The following is a 27,318-nucleotide window of genomic DNA, read 5'->3' as shown; positions in this document are numbered from 1 at the left end:
TATTTTGATTTTTCTTCTAATTAAGGAGTTTCCTACCCAGTTTAAAAACCAAATTAGTATCATTCCAGGTCTTTAACAGTCAGCAGAGGCCTTCTCAGTAGCAGAAGCCAGCCTCATACTCAGAGGCTGCCATTTTAACTCTTCCAACCATTTCTTATGGACTTTCCTTCCATCATCTGATTTTGCCAGGCAGGATTATCTCCTGACTTCCTGTTAGACTAAAATCTTAGTCAAGTTAGTCTCAGCACCATTCTTATCTCACACTGGCAATTAGATTGGTATCCGTTCTGTCACATGGCTCAAATGTTTATTGCTGTGCCAAGGTGTTCAGACTGCCCAGGGTCAGTACCTCAATCCTGTTCTTGAAGTGCAATCTCTGAGGGGCTGCTGACACAATTTGGCGAGACAGTTGTTCTTGTAGTCTTTAAACCAGTTGTTTTGACCCCATAGTAGCCTGGTCCTCCCTTGGCTGACTGTAAGGATTGCTTGCAGAATTGTTTGCTTTGTGTTGCTACCTTTTCTCCCACCCCAAGCATGAATTGTTAAGCACTTTCATTTGCAGTTATATATTGTATATTTGAGGTTACAGGTCTCAGATAGCTGGAAGTGTTACGGTTTTGTCTTGTCAGTGATTGATAACAGTGCCATCTTAACTAGATGAGTACTCCTGGACCTCTGGAGAGTGACCCAGGCAGGTGGCGTAGTGGCTGCACATCAGGCACTAGTCAGGCACTTCCAGGGAAGACTTTTAGACTGAGCTGAGCCACCCCAGGGGCAGGCAATTTAGAATCTTTTCTGTATTACCTCAACTTCTGCAAGCCCATTTCTATGAGGTTATTGCCACATTCTCTTCACTATTACTCACAGTTCTTAATTCAGTACATGGCACAAATACTCAGTATTTTAATGGATGCCACATGGTACTTTGCAGTTGAATGCTACAGAATCACAATGTATCTGGCAGGGCCCAGTAAAATAACCAGAGTAGGTCAACGCAGGGGTGGGTATGCAGTGTCCATAAGGTCTGAGCAGCAGCATGGCTTTTATTTTAGGAAGACTAGAGTGTAAGCTTCCTACAAGACTACCTTTTTAGCAGATGATATCAAAGCATAAATTTTTTTTTTTTATTTTCACAGGCAACGAACAGGCATTTCCCACAAACTGTTACAGGGGCTTATTTGAGTGGTGTTCGAGAAGCAAGCAAGATTGCAGCCTTCTGAGTAGAATTTGTCTTGATCCAGCTTTGTCCTGTGCCCCAAATGGGAAAGTCTGAAACAGGTTAAACCTCAATGTGCGTGTGTGTGTGTGTGTGTGTGTGTGTGTGGCTGTGTACACACCCGCTCAGGATAGCAAATCTAAAATGTTCTAGAGTGTTGAAAATGTAAATGCAATTTACCACTCGGAAAGCACTGCCCCTAAAGTCCTTACAAACAAGCACTTATGTTTATAATTGCATTTTCCACAGGTCCAGGTAGCTAGTGCTAAAGTCCTCTGGATTTCACAATATGGCAGAATATAACCTTAAATTGAGTAAGATTAGCTTCTTCCATGGTTGGAGGTTCCCTTAAGATTTGATAATTTGTTGAGCTGATGAATTTTCATACATCACAAAACCAAGAAAACCAAGCAGAAATCATTAACTAGATAAAGCCATGTGTTCTGTGAAAACTTACCATTATCTTTACCAATGAGCCTTAATATTTTATATAGCTCCAGTATTAAATCTGTACTTACAATTTAGATACAACTTTTTTTGATACACAATCTCTGAAGGCAAAATGAAGTTTCTAGAAGACTTTTATATTGTACATATTTCTTTCCCATTGGATATTTACAAACAAGCTAAATTCAGGTATTTCCTGTGATGTCTTATATTTACACATCCATTGGCAGAACAGCAAACTCTCAACCCCTAAACAGCATGGGGACCATACAGTTGAGAACAGGTTGCCAAGTGTGGTCTGTATACTGTAAGCATACAGCTTTTTCTTGAAGCCAAATTTGAGTGGATAGTGAAGTTTTAGTATCTTAAATTTTGGCAGCCACTAGCAAAGATCTTGTCAGAATAAAAACTCAGTTTTAAAAACTGATTCAATCTCTGGGAATATTTTTTGCATAATTATGTTTTGTTTTCCATAGGCAGGTCCACTGGAAAACAAGTCTTAGTAAATACATTTTATAAACCATTATCTTACGAACCTGACATGGCCAGATCTGCTTTTCATTTTTTCACTTTTGACAAAATATTGTTCAATACATAGATTGCAAGGTCTTCAGGATGCCTATTTTGCCAAGAAACTTCAATTTACAGATTAGAAACGTGCTTTTGTTTTAAAAAGTCTTTGAACAACTCTGAATTATATTGGTCTGTTTTAATAAAGGGGTTAAAAATTACTTCAAAGCCACTTTTCAAAGTATTTGGTATTTTTGAAATTTAAAATAAATCAGCTTGTAAGTAAATAATCTTATGCAAAGAATGTACAGTAAACTTTATAGTTTAGACACTTCCCCCACCCAAGTATGCCACAGAAGAAAGCCAATAGCTGTACATTTCAAAGTAAAGAGAGGGAAGTTGTGATATTTAGGTTGAGACTCATTGGTACTGATTAGGAAGTATTCTCCTTAAGTGTTACGTGATAAGTTGTTTGATAGCATGTGGTAAGGGACAAGTGCAAAGTATGCTGACATGTGTCTTCAGGTTCTTTGTCCGGGCACTTAAAACTTGCACCATGCTACCTACAAGCAGGGAAAAACCTACTTAAAGCATGGTACATGTACTTAAAAACTTGTTTCTCAAGTGATGTAATTTATTTACATTTTGTTAAGAACAATGGTAATTTTGAGTTTTCAATGTTACTTGAAGATTCTGTAATTGAGCAGCAGTGAATACACACATTTACAGTGACTTCACTTCAGATCATGAGTAGCTGGTCATGCAAAACTGCTTAATAAAAACTAGACTTGTTTTTCAGATATCCTGTGTGTATTACTGCAGCAAAGAACACTGAATACTTATTAAATGGGGATGTGATCAAGAACTATTACACACACACAGTTCCCTTACTTCCAAACCCTCTTTATACATTCAAGTCAGTGGCATTTAGTCCTTATCCCCCTCATAGTAAATAAATGTCATAAATTTAACCTTCATCTATAGTTTTCTGAATCAGATCACTTCAGCAGTGGTCAGTTATCAGTAAAAAGAAATTCTAAATCATCCCAAGTTATCGGGTTAACTCCATTTAAAAATCCTGACCCTAGTGGTAAATAATACTTAAACTAGAGATGAGTTAAAAATATTGAATAAGAGACTTAAAACACAGATTTTTTTTTTTATTGACAAAGTTTACAGGAACAAATTAAATATTTAAAATCAAAAGCCAAATTTTAGGTCTCAGTTGCTTTTCTCATTCATCTGTATTCAGTGTACCTTTTCCTACTGTCCTAACTTTTGTCAAGAAACAAATCTGTGAAAATACCTCAATGTTCAACATATATCAATCTTACATATTTCTGTTGTATGACACAAAGATTTTAGAACACTCAACTGGTACCTCAAATACCTAATTCTGTCATAAGCAGCATGTTTCTAAAATTCAGAGAAAGGTTATTTAGTAAACTAATTAAGACAGTCAATTTAAAAGACACTTCAGTCCTTTAAATTCAGGAGTGGTCCTCCTGAATTTGATCATGTGGAATCCTGATTGGCCAAAATGTAAAAACGCAACAAACATTCAATTTCTTTAATTCTAAAAATAAGTACATTACATGACCATTCTGAAAAATACTCTTGTCAAAGGTATCCGCTACCTCCTAGGCATTTTCTTCTGCCATTATACCTAGTACTTTTATCTTAATTATGAAGGTGGCCTGTAATTAGCATTTTATATGGTCAGAAGCAGTTAATAAAAATGTTATTTAATATAGGCCAAATGTACTTAAAGTTAAGTTTCCCAAAGTGTCTGAAGCTTCCATGTGTTGATTTTGGTCTGTCTTTAATATGAAACATCTATGATTTTGTAGTTAACACTAAAATACAAATCAATGATGCTTTCAAGCCAAAGCAGAACTAGACAGCTCCTGCGGCATCACTGAACTCCGTCTTCCCACTTGCTCCATCACACTGTCCGGCTAACACTGATGCTTCATAGTTTACAAGTGTAAAGTACCTACCTACATGAATTTAAAAATTGATCTGCACAAAAGAAATAAAAAAACTTTATATACAACAAACTTTTTAAAAAATACAAAAATAACATCTGTCACTTCTGTCATGCTGACAATTTGGCATATATACACATGCAGATGAAGTTCCAATTCAATTATCCTGACAGCCTGTGTAATTTAGTGTAATGAACACAATGCCGAGTTCACTGACAGAAGAGCTGTGTATTCAAAATATTTTATATACTAAATACTTCAATAGTTTCTGCATGTATAAATGCCACTTATATTTTTTGTACTACTTGATTAAAAGTGTATCTTAAGCAAGCTAATATTAAGTGCACTAAAACCCATAATTCAGGAATCTAAGGTCTTATACAAAGAAATTCAAAATGTACAAAATACAGTTATAAAAGCAAGTAACAATTACTGCCATGCAACATTTTCAACTAAAACAGCATAGAAATGCAGTTAAAATGACAAACTCAAATTTACATTAACACCCAAGATAAAAAAAAGGTCAGCAGTAAGTTCTACCAACACAAGAATTTAGAAAAAGAAACACATTCTCTTTGCTGGTATAATGTATACATGAGACCTTCTGGTCTATGGGAATAAGTCATCTTTGTCTTCTATCTCAAGAAATCAGCTGTAATGAAAGAGAAACATTTTACCATACCCAACATAATTAAGCATATATAAATTATAAACCACATCCCATTTTTCATATCAGTTTTATGACTAACCCTGGGCAGTCATTGAGAGCCATATAAAATTAGCTAAATAGGGATCTTGCTTTGGGCTGGTGGCTAGACCTGGCTCTCCAGCTGTGGAACAACTCTGAGACGTTCACTTTCCATGTATACAATGAAGACTGAGTTCAGGTTCTGCCATTAGCTATTCAAATTCTACTTCAAGGACATTTAAGGATCCAACAGGACTTACACATCTAAATATTTTGAAAAATATGCAATATTTGATATATATAATTTGTTATATAAAGTAAAGCAGAAAAAGATTGAAAGTTACCTCTTTTACAGTTGTTTTTATGAAATCTTTTCTCTCAGTTAAATCATAAGCAGGATAATTTTCATATACCTGTAACGCCAAGGGCGAACAAAGTAGATTTTAAAATCCTGTAATACTCTATCTGAATAAAAAGACTGATGCTGGGGCTGGTGAGATGGCTCGGTGGTCTAAAGCACCTACTTAGAACAAGCTAAGCTAAGCAAAGCACAGGGACCGCGGTTCAGTCCCCCAGCACCACATGCCAGCCAGCCCCGCCCCCTGGTGGGCTGAGCTGGCCACACACACACAAAATAAATAAATAAATGTAAAAAAAAAAGGAAGCATGATGCTGTATACAAAGAGCTGTCTGGATATTCTAAAAATATTCTAGTTCATCATACTGCACTATTGCAGATGTGCAGTATTCATACCATAGATGAAGCAGAAAATCAACTAACATGCAAATGTCTCAGGGCTTTATAAATTGGGAAATCAACTGGATTCATAGAGGAGGAAAGCATCTAAATAGATCACAATGAAGGGGACTAAGTGCTCAGTGTCAACAGGTTATCTGTTTAGTATCTTTCAGAGATACTCATGTATTCCCTTCTCTGTATCATCATCAAACATTCTGCTTCTGATCCCACAACTGGAACTCTGGCTTCTACTCCAAACTACTCCCTATGCTTTTGTCAGTTAAATCATTAAGATCTAATTGTCTCTGCAGTCCTTACTCTCAAATTCCTCTTTGTCAACTTTAGAGCTGTGAATCCCACTGCAGCCAGTACAGTAAGTCCCCAACTTAAGTTCACAAGTACACTGTATAATACTTTCTCAGGCAGGAATATATTACTTACGAACATTCTCCAGGAGTAGGACTTGCTGTACTAAGTCTGTTGTATATGCTCATAGCCTGTAAGCACCTTGCTGGCCTAAATCCTATCATACTTCAGGGTCAGCAACTTTTTGTACAAAGCCATGTGGTAAATAGTTTGAATTTTGTCCAGTCATGGTTTCTGTTAGAACTACTCAACTATGCTGTTGTAGTGCAATAGCTGTTACAGACAACCTTGAATGAACAGATGTGGCTGTATTATAGTGAAACTTTATTCACAAAACCAGGCGGTAGGATGGATTGGCCTAGGCTGTAGTTGGCCACTCTCACAGAGTCCATCATTTAAATTACTGTGGTTCATCATTAGCCATCTGTGAAATGCAAATTAAAACACTGAGATATCATCTCACCCCAAAAAGAATGGCTATCATAAAGAAATCAACCAACAACAAATGTTAGAGAGGCTGTGGGGAAAAAGGAACCCTTCTCCACTGCTGGTGGGAATGTAGACTGGTGCATTATGGAAATCAATTGTGGAGACTGCTTAAAAAACTAAGACTGGAAATCCCATTCAAACCAGCTGTTTGCCCTACTGGGAATTTTGCCGGAGGATCTGAAAACATCGTATCATGGTGATATATGTGTACCTATGTTTATAGCAGCACAATCTGTGATAGCCAAATCTTGGAAACAACTAAGATGCCCGTCACCTGAAGAATGGATGAATAAGACACGGTATTTTTATACAATGGAATATTACTCAGCTATAAAGAATGATACACTTGAAGCATTTATATTTAAGTGGATGCCACTTGAAGATACACTCATAAGTGAAATAAACCAGACCCATATGTGTAAATATCATATAGTCTCCCTAGTATAAGAGCTCAAAAGAAAAAATATAAATAGAAACGTATAACACAATTAAAAGGAAAGTGAGAACTTGAGGACTGGACGAGGAGGGCAAGGAGAAAAGCTGGGAGAAATGACAGGGGCAAAGGCATACATTTATATGTACAAGATGGGTAAGGCAATGATCCTGAGAAACATCAGCAGGTTTTCGAAACTAGCAGTTAATTGGTAGGATTCTCACCCTGACTATATATGCTGATACCTGTGAACTAAGCAACTGCACCGAAGATGGCAATGTTTGTAATAGTAGGGGTCATGCTTGGAATGCCTGTCATTCTGGTCTTCTGAATACGTGCTGCTTGTCATGACATGCAGGTTGCTGCTGTGTTGTCTCTCAGGTAGATGTTTGTTCAGGGGCTGGGGAGATAGCTCAGTGGATTAAGTACGTGCCTGGCAAGCTCAAGGCCCTGAGTCTGATCCCTGGTACCACAAAAAAAATAAAAATAAAAAAAGACAGTGACTGACAAACTAGATTTAGATGTTTGAAAAGGGGCTAGGGGCTAGGGAGATGGCTCAGTGGAATAAGCGCTTCCCTGGCAAGTACAAAGGCCTGACTTCAATCCCTGGTTCCACAAAAAAAAAAAAAAAAAGGAAGGGGGTGGTAAATGAAGCAGGAGACAGGAAAAGGGGTGTTGTGGGACTGTCCTGCTACAATGCTGTATATGGTTAGATTTCTAAACTGTGCAAAAATATGTAATTGTTCATCCCTACTTTTTATATACATTTTTAAATTTTTTTTCCTTCATATTCTGTAGGGACTTAAAGTTTAACATATCAATACTTGATGAAGAATACCTGTTCCATGTTATGCCTAAGATGTTTGATATTCAAAAAGATAGGTTAAGCTCAACAGCCTAGGTTGTAGGGTAATAACAATAATCTTCTCTTCTGGAGGGTTAACAACTTAAGTTTGCAGACCAAAAATTAGAGAAAAAGGAGGGCTACAAGGACAGCCAACATTTTGGCCCTAGCCTTCTAAGGTCAATTCAGACTCAGGACATAGGAGAACCTGTACTCTAACATCCTGTAACTCAGTTGTGTCCCAAATTTTCTCATCAAGAAGATTATGGGGCCACAGAGGAAAGTGATCGATGATGTAGAGTGCGCCTAAGGAGAGTCACATGGAGAGAAAACATTCTCTCAGGCTTTCACAGAGAGCACTTTGGCCAAGCATTGGCCGTGACTCATCCACATGGCTGACACTGACAATGGATCCACAAACTGCAGTACAGGGTTTCAGGATAAATCCTGAGGGGATCTGACTGACCCTGTCAGATACAAAAGTTACATTTCTTGTTATATAGGTCTTGCTCCATCTTGGTGTTAACCATCCAGTAGAAAAGTATAAAAAGTAAAGCCATATTAATATGCTGAGCTATAAAAGGCTTAAGTCAACAACTTCTGACATTGCCAGTCTTACGAAAAACCCACTACTATTATGGACTACTAGACTATTTTGCTGAATTCACACATCTATAATATTTAAATGACAAAACTAAACAAAGGGGATACAAATGAAGGATGATTTTGTGTCTGTATATTCAAAATAGAATATACAGCTATTCTCTTAATTCAATGAATAGAAAGATTTGTTCTAATCATGTTTGTAAACAGGATATCATGTCTGTATCTTGTACAATGAATAACCACTAAGACAACAATATGCAATGTATTAATTATTGAAACTGTCCTAATCGGATTTGAAACTGTCTCACTGCTATTTCTTTCTCAATAAAATTATGGAAAAAAAAAAATTACTCTGGTTGTTTGACACATACTAAAGCCCCAGCCATGAAGTAATTTCCATTTAAAAAAAAAAAAAAAGGACTAACTTTTTATCCATAAGACAGAGGCCGGTGATGGTGAACCTTTTAGAGATCAAGTAACAAACTACAACTCTAAACCTACTTAATGTTATAGTGCCAGCACTGCAATTAAACCTCAATACTGATAACTCAACGTAAACATCTTTTGTCATAAAAAAACCACACACAGTAATGTGTGCAACAAGTTTACCACCACTGTAATATGCCATAGGTTTCTGTGGCAAAATTTAACTTTTAAAAGTTGTTTTTACAAAAAAAAAGGAGCAGTCAAATAGCTCAGCAGATTAAAGCTCCTGCAAAACAGGGGCTGGGGTTTCCCCGGGCCTGCTGTGTAGGCCCTGGGACTGTGATGAGATGGCAACTGAGACTGGGCGTGGCAGCACATGCCTGTAATCCCAGCTCTTGGGAGGCTGTAAACAGGCAGATCAGTCTGATCTAGGAGTGAGACCCTGAACACCCTGCAGACCCCTCCCTAAAATAAAATTTAAAAAAAAAGAAAGGAAATGCTGTTTTTAATTCACAGACTTTAAAGTCTCCCAGCAACTCCTAGTCTCTGACCACATTCTTTCACTCTGCTCACCAGCAGTTTCAGCTCCAAGTTCAGCTGTCCACAGTGTTGTGCTTTCCCTGAAATCATCGATATTTTGAAGTCCTTCAACTTTCTGCTGTGCCCCTTTTTCTGCTCTCTATTCTTTTGGGGACAGAACCGGGGATTGAACTCAGGCCCTTGAGCTTGCCAGGGAAGCGCTTATTCTCACTGAGCCATCTCCCTGGCCCCTCCCTTTTCCTCTCTAATTCTGCCTGCATTCATCAGTAGTTCATGAGAACCCACCCCAAGCTCCCCTGTAATCTCTTCCTAGTACTTGCTCCTTGACATAACACATGCACTCTCCCTTAGCTTGTTAAAAAATATTTTCTCATCGAATGCATGCTGCTTTAAAAGATTTAACTGATTCACGTTTCTCATTATGCATTAATTCCTAATGTGAGAAAATTGGTTTTATTACCCCTCAGCACTGCCATTACATAATCACTTCTTGAGTTAAGCCCCCTTTAAAAAATTTGCATGTATGTATTCGTAGAATCTTTTAAATGAAAAAAACTAATAGCCCTTCTTCACTGTCCCCATCCTTCTCTCCCCTCAGAGGTCAGTATGCTATGATCTTCCAGACTTCAAAAAACAAACAAACAAAAAAAAACCATACACATATATGTATAAACAGCAATGATTTCTTTCTGTAGTACTATCTTAGGAAGTTACTAACAGAAAGGTTTTCCATGTTGTCTTTTTTAAATTTTCATTTATTTATTTGGCACAGGATCTCACTATGCAGCTCAGAATCAAAGTGATCCTCCTGTCTCAGCCTCCCTAACACTGGGATTACAGGCATGCACCACCACACCCAGTTTCAGTGGCTGGCATGGCTTGCTCAGGGTTTTGGAGCCAGCACAGCACATAGTACTGGGGATTGAACCTGGGTCCTTGTGCTTGCCTGGCAGGCACTTATGACCACTAAGCTCTCTCCCCAGCCTCCATATTCTTTTAAAATGCTACAGTACAATTATTTCAAAAATTACGGGCATGTAATAAACCGTTTATTTCCCTATTAATGGACACTTCAGGTTATTTCTGATGTTTCAATATTAGACATGCTGTATGTAGTGTAATCATTTACACCTGTGGCTGTTTTTAGGCTAAAGAACCAAGAAATGGAACTGCTAGTTTAAAGGACATTTGCAATTTAAAAACCCAAGTATCCTCCAAAGAAGCTATTATGACTTACAGCATGACTATCTGTCTTCCTCCATTTTTTTCAAAAATGTTTTATTTCTCTTACATTAACAGACAAGGCTGAGTATATTTTATGTATTGGGTATCATCTACTGTTTCTGAGCATTTCCTTTCTGTACCTATAGCCTATAGGCAGGATGCTCTTTTGAGACCATCGTCCCTTGGCTTTCACAGCCCCACTACCTTTGGTCCTTCTTCTACTGACTAACATTTCCTGTATTTGTAGAAATTTCTTCTCACCTCTTACATTATAGTCCTCAGGATTGTTTTTGTGTATCTCATGCTTTATCTGCCAGCCCGGGTCACTTTATCTATACTCCTGATCTAATTCCCAGGAATATTCTCACTTAAAATTTCTAATTTTTTCATTTTTATTTTTTATATTTTTAAGTACAAAATAGTGATAGACCATAAAACAGCATTAGAAACAATACAAGATTTCAATAAACAAAGCAACAGGAATTCAACAATGGTTACAGTAAAATTTCTAATTTAAAGACAATGTTTGTACTTTTGTTCACTTGGTTACTTTAAAATATCCAAAACTCATGTTTTCTTCTAAAATGTTGTATACCCTATCATTTATTGCACCCCGACTCTACTGCCACAATCACAATAAAGCAATATTTGATCAGGGTGTCCTATTATAACTTAGATTATGGCAACTCTTGCCCTTTTTTGCCCGGAGTGATCAATATAGGTCAATCCAAGGGCCTCACACACGTAAGGTGAGTGTGCCCAAGCTGCACCTTCAGCCCAACCCAGCTGCTTAAATTATGACATAAATTGTGTTTCCTGCTTCTGTCTCACCCATTGCCTCATCCTTCTTGATATTTTGAGAACTTTAAAAACTAAAAACGACTGTTATACTCCTGCCAAATATCTCACAACTCTCTCCAGGCCCCACTCAAGAAGAAAACCGTATCAGTAACAAAACACGTTTAATTTTCACAAAACTAGTATTCTCTCCTGTGAATTTAATTACATGAGAAACTTTAGAAGAATTTCACAGAAATCTGAATAAAAAACTTAATCTAGGTCAGGGATATACATTAGTGGCACAGTGCCTGTCTTAAAAGGGTGAGATCCTGTGTCTGGTTCCCAGTACAAAAAAAAGCACACTCTTAATAGCTCACTTACCATTTTAATGAGAATAAGGCAGTCCATGACACTTTATAAAATAACTCCACTTAGGACAGACTTTACACTATTTTACATGGTTTCCCAATACTTGCAAGATTACCTGAGATATAGCAGTTTAATAAATATTTATTCAGTGATCAGTGCACAAAAAAAAAGTATAGCTTCGAAATCAGGAATGGGTGTAAGAAGTACTAAAGGCCAAAACACAATGATCTAAACTTTATCTAATTACCTCTTTGCAAATCTGCTTCATTGTGACTTCCTCCAAATTGGCATTGGCCAATAATTTCTTTACTGTTTCCTTTAACTCTTCATCTGTAGGTGGTTTCTTCAGTTTTTTAATTAAAGGTTCATCATCTGAACTATCCTCAGATTCACTTTCTAAAAGATTTTAAAATTTTAGTTTAATTGCAATTGATAAATATGTACTGAAAATTTTATGGCACTTTCGAAAAACTTAAAACTGGAATACTACCTTTCTCCCAATGTTCCATGCAATTTATGTTGTCTTTACACATTTAATTATAATACACAACACACAAGCTTTTATATTTTAAAATTTCCTGATAATGTAATTTTTTACGCACCTTTTTTGGAACTGTTCTGATTCTTCTTTGTGGTGCTGCTGTCTGCCTTCTTAACATTAGCACTTTTTACAGACTTTTTACTTTTTGGAGTAGCTTTCTGTTTAGGTTTTTCTTTTTTAGATGTCTTTTTTGGTGGCTGCTGGAAAGTAAAAATATATATTGATGAAATTGACTGCAACCCTTCTCTTTCCTGATGCATTTTAAAACTGGAGAAAACTTATAGACTACCAAAGATAAAAAGATTAGTAATCATCAATTTATGACTAATACATTTAACACAATTTTATCCCAGCGTAAGTCTAACCATATAAAGAAACAATTACAAAAACGTCACATTTGTTCTGTAGTATGGGTAGAAAGCTTTCAATGTGTTAGTCCATTTAATCTTATGGAGAAAAAAAATTCTTAAAATATAGACAGTGTTATTTGTATTTATTTCTCTCCCAGCTAGAATCTAAATCCCATGAAGACCGGTTTTTCCCTCTTGTATTCACTGATGTATCCCTAACTCCTAGAATGGTGCCTGGTACTCACATATTGTACAATAAATATTTATGAATATATGAGGACACTAAGCTCAGTACAGTTATCTTATTCAGTCATATTTATGATACACAGCCAGTATTCACATATAGATCATGCTCCAGAACATGTGTTTTAAACTATTAACCCAGAGCTATTAAACAAAAGCAAACTGCACATATGTGGACACGTTAAAATGATTAATATGCTAGGTTTTAAAAATAGCAAGTATTACTTCTTCATTTAACGTTTCCAAAGGCATTCTATAAGAACAAATGCTCTGAGAGACAAACACTTTTGAACTTGTCCTTTCAGAAAATAATTCTGCTGAATTCCTCTATAACTTTCTGCTACTGCTTATTTACTATCGATGCTTTTAGTTCATACATTTGAGCTTAGCTAGTAGAAAAGAATACCACTCTGAGTTTCTCTACGACTTTCTGCTGTTGCTTTTTTACTATGCATGCTATTAATTCATACATTTGAGCTGAGCTAGTGTCCTCTGCATTTGTTCTGGGTGGGCAATGTGTTTCTTCCATATGTTTCTGCATTTGATTCTTTACTGCAGATGTTACTAATTCAGGGATTTCTTTTTTCATTTCCAGTCTGAGTTCCTCTATACCTTTCTGCAGCTGTTTCTTTATTTCAGAAGCCGTTGATTCATTGCTTTCAGTTGTGTGATTCCCAATTTGTTCTGTGTTAGTGTCCTCTGCATTTGTTATGGGTGGGCTTGGGTTCTGAGATTGCATTTTGCTCCTTCTTGTTGTCATTTTGTGTAGCACTCTCTTCTGACTTGTGTTGTAGATATAGCCTTAGCACCTACTGAAGTTCAGATGTAGCTCTACAAGATTTGGATTTATCCAGCTGTACATGGCTTGGGTCTGGCTGCTGTGCTCAGTTCCTTCCTGTTGCTGCCCTTTGGGGTGAACCTGTTGTGCCCCTCTGGCAAGATGTTCTACTCCTGGACTAGCTGGGTGGTTCTGTCCTGTACACTTTCTGCAGGGATTGCAGCTGAAGGGTTTCAACCCAGGGCTATATGCCAGGCCTGGGCTGAGTCTGGAGGGGACAAGGTGGAGTAGGGGTAGAGGCAGCTCTCCCACACACTCACTGGGCCTGACTAGGACTGGATCTGGGGGTTCCCAGAACGCGACAGAAATTCCTACTCTGTGGGCGGGCTGTGGGTGGGTACTACGGAGTGATGGGGGGGGTGTCCCAAGAGGGTTAAAGAAGGTCTCACCCACGCTGCGCTGGGGCTGGTACCAGTAGGTCCTGCCAGCGCAAGGTAGCCAGAAGCTCTCCCACACACTCACTGGGCTGGGCTAGGACTGGGTCTGGGGGTTCCCGGAATGCGGCAGAAATTCCTACTTGGCTGGCAGGGTGGGGGAGGTGCTGCGGAGTGGTGGGGGGCATCCCAAGGGGGTGGAAGAGGGTCTCACCCACCTTTAACTTGTCCTTTAAAGTACACAGTTCAATTTGTTCTAAAAGTTCTAGGTACATCTCACTGGATCTGCTAAAATGTTATCACTGTATATATCTAGATAAGCCTAGTATTATTGCACTATTTTGATAATTATACTGTTGCCTGGGAACCAGCTAAAAAGTCTAATTTGGCTATTACTACAAAATACATTTACGAGGTGGCAAAGGGCTGACTTGCTTCTAAAAGTAAACAATGTGAGCTTTATTACAGATTTTTAAATTCAGAGAGTATTTTTACCTATTTGATACTTGAGATGCTTCACACAGTAGGACCATAGAAAAGGCATCACTGGTTTATCAGTTTTTTACACTAACTTAAACTAAGTTGTAAGTTTATTAGATGTCCACCTAGTTCACACAGACTACCTTTTGCTCTGAAAAGGGAAATTAAAAAGTCCATAAATTCCACTGACCTACTTAATACACAGAATAATCACAGTACGTATATAGCAGAAGCCAAAGCTATTCCTCAAATGGCTGGGAAGGATGACTGCTTCCAGATCCTCCACGATGTCATTGGTCTGACTACTCCACACTTCCAGAGGATTTGGCCTGTAATTCACTGAGTACCTACTTTGTGGAAGGCATAGTAAAGCAGTGAATAACAATGTGGGCTGAATGTGAGACCTGATTAAAATTCTGACTCTCCTGCACCCGTCTCTATGCTTTTATACTTCTGTAAATGTAAAAGCCTTAATGGTGCCACTTTGTTCATTTTAATACATGCCCCATCTGCTTCACCTTGTTAATATGCAGAAGACTTTTCAGTATACATAAAAATGAGGGCTTTTAGGCACTGTAGGATCAGTTAACCACGGCTACTACTATGGAGATGAAATGACAATAAAGTTAATATGCATGAGGCATCAAAAGAAGTATATAAGATAGATACACATATATAAAAATTTTTAATGTACTTGGTACAAGGTCTTACACAGATCAGACTCATAGTGATCCTCCTGTTATCAGCCTCTCCAGTGCTGGGATTACAGCTGTGTGCCACCACACCTGGTCTTGGTGGCAGGCTCAGCACACCTGGAGGTGGGGCCAGTGCCACCACCAATGCATATGGTGCCGGGGATCAAACCCTGGTCCTGTGCTTGCCAGGCGGGTACTCAGTCTGCAGAGCTACCTCGCCGGCCCTAAAACAATTTATGAATTATACTATAAACTTATCTCCACCAAGAACAGACACCTATTACCTTTTATTAGCTCTATGAGTTCTCAGGCAACTAGAAGAGTGGTTTACAGTGGTCGTTTAAACCTACTTATGGTTATCTCTGTATCATTTGTATTACCTGTTTATACTGAGCCCAGAAGTTATGAAAATGTGATTAAAGAGGGGAAATAACTTACATAACACTGCTTTAATACACTTATGAGTTTGAAAAACTAAAAAGCCCCACAAAATATATGCAGAAAAAGCACGAACCATATAAAGCATTTGAAAGGATAATTCAAGTTACAGTTTGTTAATAACCACTTAAGTTTTAATAAGCAATGGATTTATACTGATTAAAGTTATTTAAAATCAAATCTAAATCCCTAGTACAATAGGTCTCTAAAGCCACAAGTATATGAACTGTAAGCTCTAGACAGTTTTATACAGACAGAGCACTTAGAAGGACCATTAATGCTGGACATGACACACACTCAGAATCCCAGCACTCTGGAGGCTGAGCCAAGAGAATCTGTGAATTTAAGGCCAGTGTGGACTACACAGTGAGACTCTGTCTCAAAAAACCAAAATGACCACAGCCTCAAGTACAAAAATGAAGCTGTATTTTTTTCTCTTATAAATCAAGATAAATGAACATCACGAATGAGATATAAAATAGCAAGTACATGAAATATGAAAGATTCTCAATAGCTGCCTCCGTGTCCAGACCAGTAAATGTTTATTGAGTTCCTCCAGAGCTGACAGTTCAGGTACACAGCTTCTGGTACAGAGGCAACATGACTTACTTTATCTCTTCCCCATAAAAATGTAAGGTATAGGTAGAAACTTATTTCCACAGAGCAAGAATGCTAACTCCATCCCAAGTCTGTACTAATCACACAATGCCCAGCCTCTTGGCTTTGCTGTAGTCTGACTTTAACTCCACCACTCTGGCAGCATCTCTCAATGCTGTTTCCGTGTCACCCAAGTCTATGTACTATTTGTGCACTATGGTGCACAAATCTAACTTTCCCCTCTATTCTCAATGCCAACCCTGAATTGGTACTTCCTCTATTTCTCCTTTAAGCCCTCTCTCAAAAACTATATTCTCTCAAGTATTAAATGGTATTTTGGGGGAAAAAATCTTCTGCAACCCCAACAGAACCTAGCATTTTGCTAATGTGTTAAACACAACCATGAAAAAGTGGTTACAAAGTGGCTATGGCAGCAAATACCTGTAATCCCAGCATTTGAGAGGCTAAGGCAGGAGGCTGGCCTGAATAAGGGAGACCGTCTCAAAAAAGTGGTCCCATTAAGAAATCAAGTGCTGGCATTTTGTTTTCAGTTTAATATTAGAAGTGTTAGTGGGCTGGAGAGATGGCTCAGTGGTCTAAAGCACCTATTTGGAACAAGCTTGGAAAAGCACAGGGACCGCGGTTTGATCCCCCAGCACCACATGCCAGCCAGGCCCGCCCCCTGGTGGGCTGAGCTGGCCACACACACACACACACACACACACACACACACACAAAATAAATGTTAGAAGTGTTAGTAATTATATTTAAAAAAGTGCTAGCATCAAGGGAAAATACTAGGGGCCAGGGAGATGGCTCAGTAGGATAAGCGCTTGACTGGCAAACGCAAGGATCTGAGTTCAATCCCCGGTTCCGCAAAAATAAATAAATAAATAAATAAATAAATAAAAGGTCATCTTTTGGGCTGGTGAGATGGCTCAATGGTCTAAAGCACCTACTTAGAACAAGTTTAGCAAAGCACCTGGACCGCGGTTCAATCCCCCAGCACCACATGCCAGCCAGCCCCGCCCCCTGGTGGGCTGAGCTGGCCACACACACACACACACACACACACAAAAAAAAAAAAAAAAAGGGAAAATACTGAAGGTACAATCGCAGTTTAAACCTGTCATGCCATCAACTAAGGAGTCAAGACTGAGTCTTCCAACAAAATATACAAGGAAAAGATTTAGATAACAAGTTTGGAGAAAAAAACAATAAAGAAAAAACAAGTTGCCAAACTCCAAGGATTTATTTCTAAAGATCTTGCTCTGCTATTTCCAAATATGCTGCAAGTAGTTCAAGTAGGACCATCAAACTATTTTAGGTATTTCTGATGTGATAAGAGGGAACATATTTCTGATAATACTAGAATTTAATTTTTAAAGGCTTAGTAATATAAGTTTTCAAAAATTGGAAAAGCATTTTCTATGTCTGATTATTTAATCATAGAAATGACATAAGTACTTTTTGAAGGAAGGCCAAAAAAAAAAAAAAAAAATCTTGGGAGATTATGGCTTACCTATCTTTTATAGGCAGCTGGGCTCTTGAAGGAGGCTCGCCAAAAAAGACACCTGTCACAGAGCCAGAATTCTGTCCTCACAGCAGAAAGGCTGTACTGGGTGAATAGATGAACAAAATAAAAATTAGCTTAAAACACACTATTCTTTTAACAACTTGGCTGAGAGAACTTAAAATGCCAAGAGAAAAGAATGTGCAAATTGAAATCAAGTTCAAGTGGCCTTTATTATAGTGATTTTTCAAGTTTTCCAACAGAAAGTTTAAATTGTTTAGTTTTGTAATTTTTCTTATGAAATTATGATATTAATGTTAAAAACATAATTAAGCTATTAGAACTTTCATATTTAAGACAGGATCTCGCTATGTACAGTTTGTTATATATATAGTCCAGGCTGGCCTCAACCTCACAGTAATCTGCCTCAGCCCGTGGCATGGTGGCATTCTATAGTGTGCAACCCCTTACCTGGCTTTACTTCTACCAAGATTTATAAATGAAAGTTTCTGATTTGTAGGGCCGCTTACTACCAACCCACTTTTAATTTATCTCCTTCCTGAGAAGGCAAGAAAGGTAACACTTAGATCTCACACAGCTTCCTTTGCAGCCAAATGATCAGTTGACAAAGTTTTGGCCAAAGCCCTGCACACAAAGATCTCTGGTAAAAGGAATCTTCTCCCAGAAAAAAGTTAAACATCTCTAAAGGTTATCTGCCAAGTAGTAGGTAGGGAAGAGATGGTACCCATGTCCTCGATACCTTTCCAGAACTGTACCTCTGTGGACTCAGTGCGAAAGACAAATGACCTTGTTTTGGACATCAGTAAGACTGTGAACTGTTTCAGTTGAAAACTGCTGATATGTATAGAATGTTCCAATAAATTCTAAGTACAAAGCAATAAATCCACAAAGTTTATGCTATCTTTCTTTGGAGATAAGACTACATTAAAAATACTACAAAACAGGGGCCGGGGAGATGGCTCAGTGGAATAAGTGCTTCCCTGGCAAGTGCAAGGGCCTGAGTTCAATCCCCGGTTCCGCCAAAAAAAAAAAAAAAAAAATTACTACAAAACAGGGGGCCTGCCCCTTAGCTCAGTTCTTTAAGTGGCTGCTTCAACAAAGCCGTCAGGCTCAGGTTGCTGTGGTTCAATCCCCACTACTCAAGCCAGCCAGTCATGCCTTGAAGGCATTCGGAGCAAAAAAAAAAAAACAACTACAAAACAAATACTGGAAATAAAGAGGTATATTAGGATAAGCTTTTAAAAATCAATATAAAAAAATCGCATGCTTTTAAGAGTCTACAACATTCAGTTCTTTCCCCAGTGGGCACTATTTCTCCATTCTTTTTTCTGTACTCCCTATAATAATTTTTCAGATTAACATCTGTAAAAGGTATAAAAAAGCAAGGCTTTATCTCACTAGCTCAAGGTGCTAATCCAATTTGAAAATTAGTTAATTTTAAGTTTGTTTAAAGAAACTTAAAAGGCTTTGAAAGGCTTTGAGTCATAAGAATGCAGGGAAATTTATGGGGGCAGGTCTCTCTAAGTTTAAACTGTATTGAAATTATATCTTATGAATCCTAGCAGAAAAAGCACATGCAGGAAAAAAACCCTCTTACCAGAACACTGATAGCATTTATGTTGTGATTTTAAATAGTGCATATAAAAGCATTTTTGGTTTTTACCCTGTGAATTTCTATCACTTGACCTGAATTTTTAGCAACATACTTGAGTTTATAGCACTAACCTTTCCTGGAACAGTTCTACATGTGACCATTATCCAAAAACTAATATGGCTATAAACAGAGGATAAAACTAACTCAGAACCATGGGGCAATAATCTGGAAAATATAAGAATGAGTATAAAATACTCTCACTTTAAATCTGCATCTTGGCAATGACAGGAAAATTAAATGTAGCAATTAAATGTGCTATAAAAGGTAGCCTTTAACAACAGCCACAACTAATATGTACATTAATACATGAGCCAATACTGTGCTTTATTTTTTTGAGACAGGTTCTCACCACTGGCCTTAAACTCACTATGTAGCCCAGACTGGCCTTTAACTTGCAGTGATCCTCCTGCTTCAGCCTCCCAAGAACTAGGGTTACAGGAATGTGCTATTTTACATACTCATTTAGTACATGGGTAGTATTTTTTTGTTTGTTTTTTGCGGTACTGGGGATTGAACTCATCTCCCCAGGCCTTAGTACACAGGTAGTATTAAATACTTCTAAAGCCTTCATAGGGTGGTACTACTGTTATCTTCATTTCACTGATGGGAAAAAGGAGGTAGAGTTTAAAGAACTTTGTCCAAAGCCATATAATGACAATCCAAGTAAGAGATGAGATTTGAATGCAGTTAGGGTTCATGCTTTGTCTCTGAGAAAATGTCATACACACATTGTATTACCACTTTTCATGCTTTAACTGTCTTTAAATGGCAAATGATAGATTACATAAAATTTGAACACAGGACACAAATTAATTTTAATTTGCTACAAATACAAAAGAACATGTTTTCCTTCCAATGTTCAATCCACAAAAATCTTAGTCATCAAATTACTCATTTTCTTTCATGCCAAAAATATATTAGGGTACTTATGAAGCATCCTCCTAAATTTGGGGGTTTCTTCAAATTATGAAGTATTTCATACTTAAGTTTTATAAGCATCGTTATAAAATTTGACATTAAAAGTACCTCAAGACAAATACGCAGACTAAACTATCCCTCTAACTCTGTGGTGCTCTGGTGGAGATGATGGCCCCCATGGGGTGTGGGAATTATCTACAGACATCTTGGATTGTCACATCCAGGGTATGAAGGTAGCACCTACAATAAGGGATTATTTCACCCAAAATGTCAAGCCAGCATTAACCAAGTCCCTAAGTATGATAAAGATTACATTACTTACAGAACAAGTTTTATCCTCTGAAAGAAGACTCAGAACAAGGTTAAATACTGTCCACCAATCCATTATTAATAGCAACTGTTATTCTGTACCAGTTCTCCCTAATCTGCTTGATATAATTAAAAATGGAAGTCAAATTTAATTGCTTTATCAGTTCTATTATTGCACAATGGCAGTATTCTTAACATTTTACAAATGCTCCTAATTGGAAAATGGCAAGCATTCCCCACTGATCCAATAAACTCCCAATATTATTTTCCTTAAATAGTCCCCAATTTTTGAAAAAAAATGATAGTGCTTGAAACACTGTTTGTTTGTACCAAGGATCGAACTCAGGACCTTGTGCTTGCTAGGCAGGCGATTATGCTGCTGAGCATATTATATCCCTGACCCTAAAACTTTGTTTTTGCATGAAAAAGTAATCAGTTCAAATATAAGATAATATGCTGTAAGCATATTATATTAAGCCTTTGCTCCTCTGTGCTCCTGTCCAGGATATACATCTCACCTACTTTCCTTACATTAACTTTAGACTTCAAGTCTAGCTCAAAGCCTGCAGTACTTCAAATCCAGGCCACATCAACTTCCCTGTTTTCCACCCTTACATTCAGGCTTGACAATAAAATTAAATGTTCCTTTAGGAAAAGAAATAGATTTGTACATAATTATTTCTGGGGGTCGGGGAAATAGCTCAGTAGAATAAGTGCTTCCCTGGTAAGTGCAGGAGCCTGAGTTCAATCCCCAGTTCCAAAAAAAAAAAAAAAAAAAAAAAAATTATTTCTGCATCTTCACAATTAAAAACAACTAATACAGAATTGTTTCCTGGGGCTGGCAAGATGGCTCAGTGGTCTAAAGCACTTACTTGAAACAAGCTTGGCAAAGCACAGGGACTGCGGTTCGATCCCCCAGCACCACATGCCAGCCAGCCCCGCCCCCTGGTGGGGCTGAGCTGGCCACACACACACACACACACACACTCACTCACACACACACACACAATAAATAAATGTTTAAAAAAAAAAAAAAAAGAATTGTTTCCTGACTGTATTTATTAGATGCCAAAATATCTAACATTCCCCTTGGAAAGAAATACTTTACCTCCTCTTCACTTTCTTTATCTTCATCTGAAGACTCTTCCTTGTTTTTCTTTTCATCTTCATCACTACTGGATTCATCCGACAGAATTTCAAGGCATTTGTTTTGCTTTGCCTTCCTTGCCATTCCAGAACTGTTTCGTTCCTTTTTACTGCCTTTGCTAGAAGTTTTTTTAGATTTTGGCAATGGCTGCACAAAAAAAATTGTAATAGTAACAATAAGACATATTTCAAAAATCAATCAACTATTTCTGATAATCCCTTTCTCAACTCTCAAGAATATTCATAATTAGAAGCTCTAGAAAGAATTCATTTTTGACAATGTGTCAGGTTAATCTAAAATTATATTATTTATCAATACTCTCACTTGTGTTCTAAATATCTAGCAAAAACTCCTTGCAAAGGCTGAGAAAAATATGTATTTTACTCCATACTATATAGAAATCTGCCTACGCTGTAATTAAGGCAATATTTTAAGTTAGAAATTTTTTTCTATGAGCACTAATACTCATTGACAGAGGAACTCCTTGTTTTACAGGGTCCATTAATAACTATCCATAAGGAAGATAAAACACAATCACCCATTACACATGCTGATTTTGTGAATGAAGTACCATATTACCTCTAAGCTCTATTTTTAACAGAAGCACATTCTGATAGATGCTTCTGAATAAAGCAGTGTTGAATATGTTAATTATGAAGATAATTAAGAACCACAAAATACATTATTACTCTGTTATTCAATTAAACCATACATATTTTAAAAGCAGAGCAAATCACATGAGAAAAATGATTTGATATTAATCAACAAATTTAAATTTTAAATGCTTTCTTATGGGAGCATTTGCTAAATTCTGAAATTAAAAACTATAAAATAGCCTTATATAAAGCACTGAAAATATACACACTAAGGAATATTCTACAACTGGCAGAAAATTAAATTCTATAGGAAATACAAACACAAAATGCTTCAAAATCCAAGCCTCTGTAAATGCTGCCAAGTGGAAAATTCTACCACTGACCTCCTATGATGTAAGTTACAGTCAAATTGCACAGGCACTAAATATACTACATAAAATTACCTTTGGGCTACATCTAAAGTGTACATCAGGGTTTGTATGAAACCCTAATGAGTTTTGTGTTTAGGTTTGGATACCACCATAAGAATCTCATTATGTATGTATACTCTGCCTTCAAAACTGAAAACACTTCTAGTTACAAGTGTTTCAGATAATATACTCAATATACTTTTATTTTCAACTGTATATTTTAATGGTAGCATTCGGAAGTATTTTTCATGAAATTATCAGAACCACAGGTCTCCTAAGAATATTCAACATTTTGAGAAGTAACGTGTCACTAACACAAAATTTAAGAAAAAGTATTTTGTGTAATACAATGTTTATTTTTCTGGTATTTTTTAGTAAGGGTTTACAGGGTCTCACTACATAGATCAGACTCAGTGATCTTCCTGTGTTCAGCCTCCCAAAGAGCTGAGATTATAGGCATGCAAAACTATGCCCAGACTCAACTGCCCAGGGGCGGGGCTGGCACAGAACACCAGAGATCAAACCCAGGCCGCTGGGTCTGCCTAAGCAGATGCTTTAATCTGCTGAGTTATTTGGCCGGCCTTAATACAGTATTTTTAGAATACTTACAAAATAAAACAGTATCTCGCTGTCCAAAGGAAAGCCAATTTTTTTTTTTTTTTGGCGGAACCAGGGATTGAACTCAGACCATTGTGCTTGCCAGGGAAGCACTTATTCTACTGCACCATCTTCCCGGCCTCAGGAAAGCCAATTTTGACCATTCCAAAAATTTTTAGTAGACCCAACACTTTGCAAACAGCTTCTCTACAAAAAAACTGCCTTAAATGCATACTGATATCCTTGCTATGCCACCATTACCATTATCAATTGTCATTACCAGGATCAATTCTATTTAGATAAATTCTGAGAGTAACGTTTAGAGAAAAGGTGAGTCTTACTGTTCAATTTCTTACTATTCACTACATGAACATGAGATCTCAGAAGTATCAGAAAACGTGATTCCTTCACTGTCAAAGCTCAGGAACCAGATGCAAGTAGTGAACATAAAACCTGTATACTGAATTAGCAATGGTGACAGTGGAAATGAGAGCAGGTAAACCTATACAGAAAATTTAAAAGATATTAAGTTATTCAAGTAACTAGGGACTAGGAGATAGCACAGTGGCCTAACCACCTGCCTGGCAAGCACAAGGTCCTGAGTTTGAACCCCAGTACTGCAAAAAACAACACACATGGGGCTGGTGAGATGGCTCAGTGGTCTAAAGCACTTACTTAGAACAAGCTTAGCAAAGCACAGGGACCGCGGTTCAATCCCCCAGCACCACATGCCAGCTGGCCACGCCCCCTGGTGGGCTGAGCTGGCCACACACACACACACACACACACATAAATAAAAATTTAAAAAAAAAAAAACAACACACACACACACACACACACACCCCAGTAAAGTAACTAACAAAGAAAATGAGCTCCAGAAAAAACTTGAAGGTGAAAACCACAAAATAATTTACAAACACTTTAGAGCAACATATGAATCCTCAATCTATTAATTAGAATCCAACATCAATAGCATTATTTCTTTTTGGAAACAAAACCTGATTAACATGTAAAACCAAGTATAAGGTAGTAAAACAATGATGAATGTTGCATTCCTTTAGAACTCTAAAAAATATTTATCACAGAGAAAAACTAATGAGCTTATAGTATAACATTTTTCTTTTTAAAAAAATTGACCTTCTTTCATTTTATTTTTTTGGCAGAACTGGGGATTGAACTCAGGCCCTTGCGCTTGCCAGGGAAGTGCTTACTCCACTGAGCCATTTCCCTGGCCCAACATTTTTCTTAAGTGATGGAAGCATGGTAGTGCAGAACACAGCTTGAGCTTGGATACCACATTATGGAAAAATCATCACAGGATCACATTTGCAAAACTGGTGCCAAAGATAACTGTACAGGGCTGGTGAGATGGCTCAGTGGTCTAAAGCACCTACTTAGAACAAGCTTAGCAAAGCATAGGGACCGCGGTTCAATCCCCCAGCACCACAAGCCAGCCAGCCCCGCCCCCTGGTGGGCTGAGCTGGCCACACACATACACACACACAAATAAATAAATAAAAATTAAAAAAAAAAAAAAAAAAACAAAGATAACTGTACAAAAGCAAAGACAGGTAAAATGGCGGGCCCCTTAGTATTAATAAAGGCAAAAGTTACAGCCTCTGTGCCTTACAACCCCATTCAAGTAGTAACAGAAGCAGAAAACTTTCACTTAGGAATTATTTTGGGGGGCAATATCAGGGATTGAACTTGGGACCCTGCCAGGAAAGCGCTTATGCCATGGTGCTATATCCTCAGCCCAAGGAATATTTTTTTTTTTTTTGGCAGTGCTAAGAATTGAACCCAGGGCCTCATATAAGTGAAACAATTTGAAAAATAAAAAAAAAATTAAAAAAAAAAAAAAAAGTGAAACAAGCACACCACCATTTTAACAAGAATCAGCAAACCTACCTCTTCAGATTTTAGGTATTTGACAGGCATGTTCTCAAAAGTGAGCAGATGAGTCTACTAGTAGAAAAACAACTTCTGGTATTGTCAATAAATTTTACAATTTCAAGTGGAAATCAGAATTTTGCAAAAGTGCCATTACCATAAATTTGCTGATTTCCCAGTGGATAAAAATTTTCTGACGTTTAAGTTAATGATTTTGTGACAGTGCTTGTAACAACTGCACTGTAAGACTGCGTAAATCAAGGAACCATTATTTTCTAACTGGTAAACTCATGTTATAAAACCATGTGCAAGTAAAAAGATCCATCATTAATATGCTTTCAAATCTCCATTAAACATTACAACTTATCTTTCAGAAACTATCAATTGTGGATGAGCTGTTACATCAAAGGACAATATCCACAATTATCTATAAAAGGACTGTTAAAAATTTCCTTTTTCCATCAATATACCTGTCAGAGCTGAATTTTTTCATACACTTCAAAGGGAAAAAAAAAAAAAAAAAAAACAGTACATTTTAAGAGACTGAGAAGTAGAAGAGAATAATTGAGCTCCCTCCCTCCCCTGCTTGCTTGCTTCCTTCCTTTCCTTCCTTCTTTGCTTGAGACAGTGTCTTCCTGTAGTTCAGACTTGCCTTGAAGTTACTAAGTAGCCTAGGTTGGCCTTGATTCATACTGATACTCCTGTCTCAGCCTCCCAAGTCCTGGGATTACAGATGTATGCCGCCAAGCCTGGTGGACTTTTTCCTCTTAAACCAAACACTAGAGATGAACAAAATGAAGAAAAAAAAAAATCCACTCTTCTCACTATTCTTTTAAAAATACTTTTTGCATAAAATATATTTTATTAATGTTATTTTAGGACAAAACTTTATAAACCAACTCTTGAGGCCCTCACTTTTTTTTTTTTTTTTTTTTAAAAAGGGTAATGGAGTACTAAAGCTAATTAATTTGAAAAGCAGTGAGAAAATGAATATTCTTTGTAATGTTAGCAACTTATTACTTCTCAGGAAAGAGCAATCAACTTGGTACATGAAATCCTAAAACAGCACAATTATAGATGGCTACATTAAGTCAGAGAATAAGCCAATTAGAGACAGCAAAATCATCATAGCTGCATAACTGAAGTAGCACCATGACTGTCCTTCTCTACCCCTGTCCACCCAACAGTGAGCAGGACCAAGGGCAGGCACATCAAAAGGAACAGAACTATTATTTTCTGTTTTGGGTGTTTTTTTAATACTTCATGCTATCCCTCCCCTCATCAAATGGTATTCTCTTAAACTCCTAGGTCTGCAAGATCGCTTTATAGTTCTGTTTCTACAAAATAAGGAAATAGAAAGCAATAGCCCACTCTTAAAATAAAAATGGAAGGTCATCTAAGTAACACTTCAATAGTTAGTTTTTGCTAACACATACTATTTGCTGCAACATAATTAGGTTTACACTTAAATTTTAGGTTGAGTGGAAAAATTAGATTATTTGTCCTGCTTGTTTAAGCTCCTAAGCCTCTGCTAAGGATTCTTGAAACCCAATGTAGGACCATCTTTGTTGCAACATTCAGTTCTAACACACCTCCCATCTTGTCTTTCTTGTCCTTGATTTCACTGTTCTCTCACCCCCCAGGATAACTCATTTCAATTGTTTCTTGTATCTCATACCTTTTGTCACAGAGACCTAGTTTATATTTTGTCTGGTATTTACTTTTCTTAATAGTAGTTTACCACTCATATCTGATAGGAGGAAACAATCCTATACCTTCTATCTTATTTCTATTATGAAAATGTTGCAATTTTATCAATGGAAGACATAGTCCAATGAATGTAGACATTATTGAATGTCAAGGGCAATGCTGTTTACATTACTATTTCATAGAAAAAAGATCATTAATCACTAGTTTGTTACTGAAACAATAAAAGTTGATCCTCACTTTGCCTGATGGTTTTGGGTGCATTAAAAAATTCAAGATCCTCTTCACCAGTTCACTATTTACACCTGATCTCTCCAAATCAAGAACTTCACATA

At 37.3% G+C, this 27,318-nt stretch overlaps 2 protein-coding genes across 3 annotated transcripts in view; one reads left to right on the top strand and one right to left on the bottom strand.

Moving 5' to 3' along the window:
• The window catches only part of Kdm1b (lysine demethylase 1B), a 55,568-nt gene extending 52,595 nt beyond the window's left edge, over nucleotides 1-2,973 (top strand). For both annotated transcript variants that reach the window (XM_023712087.1, XM_023712088.1), the window contains exon 21: nucleotides 1,137-2,973. In XM_023712087.1, coding sequence (XP_023567855.1) covers nucleotides 1,137-1,220 — 84 coding nt within the window. In that variant the 3' untranslated portion in view covers nucleotides 1,221-2,973. The remainder of the gene's footprint in view (nucleotides 1-1,136) is intronic.
• Nucleotides 2,974-4,538: 1,565 nt separating this feature from the next.
• Nucleotides 4,539-27,318, bottom strand: part of Dek (DEK proto-oncogene) — a 30,062-nt gene continuing 7,282 nt past the window's right edge. Inside the window, exons 6-11 of the mRNA XM_023712134.1 lie at nucleotides 27,224-27,318; nucleotides 21,745-21,930; nucleotides 12,268-12,406; nucleotides 11,913-12,061; nucleotides 5,194-5,262; nucleotides 4,539-4,813 (exon numbers count right to left, since the gene is read on the bottom strand). The exon at nucleotides 27,224-27,318 is cut by the window's right edge and continues 25 nt beyond it. Of these exons, the coding sequence (XP_023567902.1) occupies nucleotides 4,802-4,813; nucleotides 5,194-5,262; nucleotides 11,913-12,061; nucleotides 12,268-12,406; nucleotides 21,745-21,930; nucleotides 27,224-27,318 (650 nt within the window). The 3' untranslated portion in view covers nucleotides 4,539-4,801. The remainder of the gene's footprint in view (nucleotides 4,814-5,193; nucleotides 5,263-11,912; nucleotides 12,062-12,267; nucleotides 12,407-21,744; nucleotides 21,931-27,223) is intronic.

Source organism: Octodon degus, unplaced genomic scaffold (assembly GCF_000260255.1).
Source record: "Octodon degus isolate 3935 unplaced genomic scaffold, OctDeg1.0 scaffold00023, whole genome shotgun sequence".
NCBI classification, from domain to species: domain Eukaryota; kingdom Metazoa; phylum Chordata; class Mammalia; order Rodentia; family Octodontidae; genus Octodon; species Octodon degus.
Note: the sequence above shows the minus strand (reverse complement) of the source record. Positions and strands in the feature narration are given on the sequence as shown.